The sequence below is a fragment of the Zea mays genome, chromosome 1 (assembly GCF_902167145.1).
Source record: "Zea mays cultivar B73 chromosome 1, Zm-B73-REFERENCE-NAM-5.0, whole genome shotgun sequence".
Lineage (NCBI taxonomy): Eukaryota > Viridiplantae > Streptophyta > Magnoliopsida > Poales > Poaceae > Zea > Zea mays.
In genome coordinates, this window is record NC_050096.1 from 70,046,144 (window position 1) to 70,050,846 (window position 4,703).

General features: G+C 48.6%; 1 protein-coding gene across 1 annotated transcript; it reads right to left on the minus strand.

Annotated features, from left to right (window-relative positions):
- Window positions 1-1,872: 1,872 nt before the first annotated feature.
- On the minus strand, window positions 1,873-3,603 carry LOC100382595 (uncharacterized). The gene is made up of 2 exons (NM_001175325.1): window positions 3,457-3,603; window positions 1,873-3,302 (listed from the first exon to the last, which is right to left on the minus strand). Exon 2 carries the CDS (start codon window positions 3,264-3,266, stop codon window positions 2,061-2,063), a length of 1,206 nt encoding a protein of 401 aa, NP_001168796.1. The 5' UTR covers window positions 3,267-3,302; window positions 3,457-3,603; the 3' UTR covers window positions 1,873-2,060.
- Window positions 3,604-4,703: the final 1,100 nt, after the last annotated feature.

Sequence of the window (4,703 nt, forward strand, 5' to 3'; positions counted from 1 at the left end):
CAAAGGAGATTGCATGGAAGAATGGGCAAATTAAACATGGAAGAATGGGCAAATTAAACAAGAAGTGGCTCGCTTCACCCAAAAACTTGACTCATGTGAAAAGCAAAACAAAGTCAACCCAACCTTATAAAGTTATCACGATCAAAGGAGTCAAGTAATGTGTTTGATGGACTCCCTATGATGAGACCTTGCAAATTCTTGTAGTTGAGGTGAATTTCTTCTATCAACCACTTGACAATAAGGTTGTGGAGTATTAACATCTTGTGCTTGTGCCACTTTTTGATCTTAAGAGACATGTAGCTTCATTAGGTTGCCTTCCATCTTTGTCATCATATTGTGGCACATTTGATGAAGAAGACATGTCAATCACTTGCACATCATCTTTATCTCCCTTTGGCTTGATGGCTCTAAACAACATATTCTTCATAGCCTCACCTACATCATCAAGATTCTTATTTGCTACATAGGAGCCATTGGTTTGAATTCTACATCATATTTGTTTTGTTGATTTATATGCTAGAGAAAAATGCTAACAAAAAATAAGCTATACCGACAGAAAATTAGGCAATTTATGTTGGCAAAGCTTTATTTCCATCGGTCTCTAATCAACAAAAAAAATTAGATTATTGTCCAGTTAGAGGTTCCTAAACCTACGCTGATTAGTAAGTTGAGGGACGAGCTTATGTAATACGCTAATTCAAGTACATGCATGGTGCTTGTCACAAGTTTGAGTACCGTTAGCGGATTTGGATCAGAGAAAAACTTAGGAATTTCTAAGGAATTAAAATTTGAATGTTTCATGCTAAACACTTTTTTCCTTTATGGAACACAAAAAATATAGGAATTTCTAAGGGATTGTAACTTAGAAATTCCATGTAAAACCATTCATGTAACTTTTTTATTGACAACCCTTTTATTTGGTTCTTAAACATTTTTTGTTATCTTTATATGTGTGTAACAAAAGAACGCTAGAAGTGGCTAAACAGTCTAACACTAGGTTGTGAAGTTGTACTTTCTATAGAAACACTAGGTTGTGAAGTTGTACTTTCTATAGAATCAAATACTGTGCTCCACCTATCAACCTTTACTAAAACATCTGATACATAATGCAAGAAAATGTTACGTTTCAAGATGATAAAAGATATTATGTTTCACAAAATAAGACCAAAGATTCTATCTTTTTCAATTCTTTTTCTTCATGCTTGCCTTCTTCATGAATATTTTCCCCTCCTATTTTTAATTGTCTAGAAAAGTTTTTATTTTACTTTTGCTCTTGCTTGTATCCAACCTCAGTATTTGGAGGGTGTTTAGATTCATCCAACTAATAGTGGAGTAATAGGTAAAGTTAATTGGGATAGATAAAAAACTTTCTAATTATAGGCACCTAGCTAATAATTATTTCGCTAGCTTGTTCGTCTGCCCTGCAGTAGTTGTTCGGACTGCTGCCGTTGTAATCCATAGAGACAAAATATTGTAGAAGCCGCAGCCGGATTAAAGCCGCAGTGAACAAGTTTAGCGACGCGGAAATACACTTTTATCCTTCTACAATCTACATACCTTTTCTCGTATGCTTTACAACTGTGGTATTACATACAAAACCATCAATATTCTATTTTATGGCCTTGCTTTCTTGATGCAAGAGACATTTTATCCACAAATTGCATGATAATGCCAGCACGTCTTCTATATTTTAGGTAGCTGATTTTTTGATGTTCTTTATGAAACATTTTTTATTTTACTATAAAAATGTAGATTATCTCTTGTAAGTTATCCTTTTGATTGATTTGTTGCTTCTAAAACCATCTCAAGATTCGAAGTGTCTAGTATATATAGCAAGTTAGCAACTCCTTATTGACAATGTACCTTTGGACTGCACACGAAATCTGCAATTTTATTGAAGACAAATAATGTCAATGAAAAATGACATTACAATTCGGTACCGTAAGTACATGCACACACACACACGAAGAAATCAATCACACGGAGTAGGAGCCGAACCAAAACTAAGGCGCCTTAATCAAAAAAGCAATTAATTGTAGTAACACTATAACCATAAGCGCTTATACGGTGACCTCCACTCTGGGCTCGAAGGAGAATGCGGCCAGGAACTCGCTGGCCTCGCCGTCAGCATTGACGTACTTGGGCAGCTCCTCCCACTGGTTGCTGGCCACGTCGCACATGAAGCAGGCGTTGGCCTCGGCGGAGGTGACGCAGACCATGAGGCGGTCGCCGTGGCCGACGCAGTTGATGTCGGGGCGCGTGCCGTGGAATCCGTGCGACATGGCGGGCGGCATGGCGGCCACCTGCCGCCACGCGCCCCCGGCGAACTCCCAGACGCGCAGGCTGGCCGTGCCGAGGTATTCCGAAAGCACGACGGCGTAGGCCGCTGCGCCGCACGCGACGACGTCGATTGAGTACTCGAAGTAGACGGGGAGGATGCGGGGCAGCTCCGCGAAGGTGCGGCGCGCCGTGTCGCAGGCGACGACGGTGCCCGAGTAGCTGAGGAAGTAGGCAAAGGCGGCGTCGGCGTCGCCGTCGACGTCGCGGCGCACGACCACTGAGGAGGAGTACTGCTTAGACGCGCTGCGCTGCATGTTGGTGGACACGACGTCCCCGGACTTGCTGAGGAAGTAGACCGTGTCGTCGGGCGCCGGCGCGTCGGGGCAGGAGGAGTCCCCGGGCCTGCGGGCGAGCGGTAGGGGCCCCTCCCACGAGTCGCTGGAGGAGTCGTAGACCGCCATGGAGAGGTCGTCGGGGAGGTCGCCCGCGAAGAGGGCCACGCGGTAGGGACCGCCGGCGCCGTACATGGCGATGGCCTGTAGCTGGCGCGCGGCCTGCGGCGGCGAGGGGAGCGCGCGGGACGCGCCTGTGAGTGGGTTGGCGACGGTGAGCGCGCCCGTGGCCGGCGCGCGGTAGAGGACGAGGCCGGCCGACGCGGCCACGGGCACGGCTGCCCCCGGCGCGGCGTGGCAGCGGTTCCAGGTGCGGCCGGCGGCGTCGAAGGCGACGGGCGGGCGGGGCCCGGAGTCGGAGTCGGAGAGCATGAGGAACCACGGGTCCCGGGAGGGCACGCGGGCGCAGGCGTGGAGGAAGGTCGGGGACGCCGCGGCGGCGCGCCAGCGGCTGCAGACGGCGCGCAGGCGGAAGTAGGTGGCCGGCGGGAGGCGCGCGAGGACCCGCTCGAGCAAGTCGTCGTGGAGGGCCCCCAGGCCGGCGGGAGGCGTGGGCTTGCGCTTCCTGCCGTTGTTTGCCCGCGGCGCCTCCATGTGGCCACGTACGGCGGCTAGCTGGCTGCGAGATCTCTGAGAGAGGTGGAGCAAGACGGGGTGAGTTGTTTTTGTTACGCTCGTGATGTGGTGGAATTGGGAAGGAATTCTATCCAATTGCAATTGGGAGCGTGTGGAGGCGGGAAGCATCAGCAGCAGCAAGAACCATAAGCAAGTGCAGTAGCAGTACCTCGGGAGGAGACGGAGGCTCGGCGACCGGCGTGGTCGTGGAGGCGGCGGCGCTGTTCTTTTTGTCTGCGTTGACATGCAAAGAAAGGTCGCCAAGAAGCACTCCACTCCACGGGAGGTGGTGTGGTGGGGATCACAGTAGTAATCGCGAGTGGACTGCTGTCTGTCTGTAATAACTGTAAAGCCACCACCTCCTGCCTCCCTATTTATACCCGTGCCAGCACGGCCACGACAGTGTTCAAAAATAAAAAAAAAATACTAGTAGCTACTCATAGCAACTCCAAAAGTCTAGCTAAATTGATTAGTATATGCAAAAATAGTAAAATTAGGATTAAAATCCGATCCAACGGACTCTCTTTCTTGCTCGCTACTGTATCCTGCTCGCCATCCTATCGAGATCGTTAGGTATTTTTGCCGAGTCTGTCCGCCTCGCCATTCCCTCCTACCGTCACCTCTCTCGAGCCCTTGACGCCTGCAGCACCACTCCATCGCCCTGCCGTTCTCGTCGTCCTCTCGCCGCTTTCGTCCTCGCGTGCATAGGTAGATATGGCATGCCCAAGCTGGAAGGGGATTAACCGCAATACAGGGGAAGAGCATATCGATAATTTTTTTGGCCAATGTCGACAATGCAAGCTTATCAGCAAAAGTGTAAATGCTCGCTCCTCTTGTTTGTTTGTTTTACTAGCATTCTAATTTCCAGCTCATATGCTAGCACATTCTAAAAGTTGATCGATATCACGGCTCATGGACAAAAAAAATTCTCATGTCAGCAGTAAAAAGAGAGACATGTGAATTGTAGATTTATATTTTAATATAAACACATGTATCTTATTCACGTCAATTGAGAGGTGTTTTGAATATTTATAAACAATATTTAAAGACTCTCACTACCGGAATCCGAGTCTTTGCCGAGTGTTGGATTCTTTGCCGAGTGCCTTTTGTCGGGCACTCGGCAAAGAAGGTTTTGCCGAGAGCCGCACTCGGTAAAGTCAGGCTCTCGGCACAGAGACTCTTTACCGAGTGTTGAACACTCGGCAGAGGACAGCACTCGGCAAAGATGGGTTTGCCGAGTGTCAAACACTCGGCAAAGGGAGCTCTCGGCAAAAAGCCGTCAACAGCCGTCCCAAAGCTGACGGCCGTTAGTATTTGCCGAGTGCCAACCGTTGGTTCTCGGCAAAGATGCTTCTTTGCCGAGCGCCACGCAGCTGGCACTCGGCAAAGGAAGCTTTGCCGAGTGTCTTATTCAGA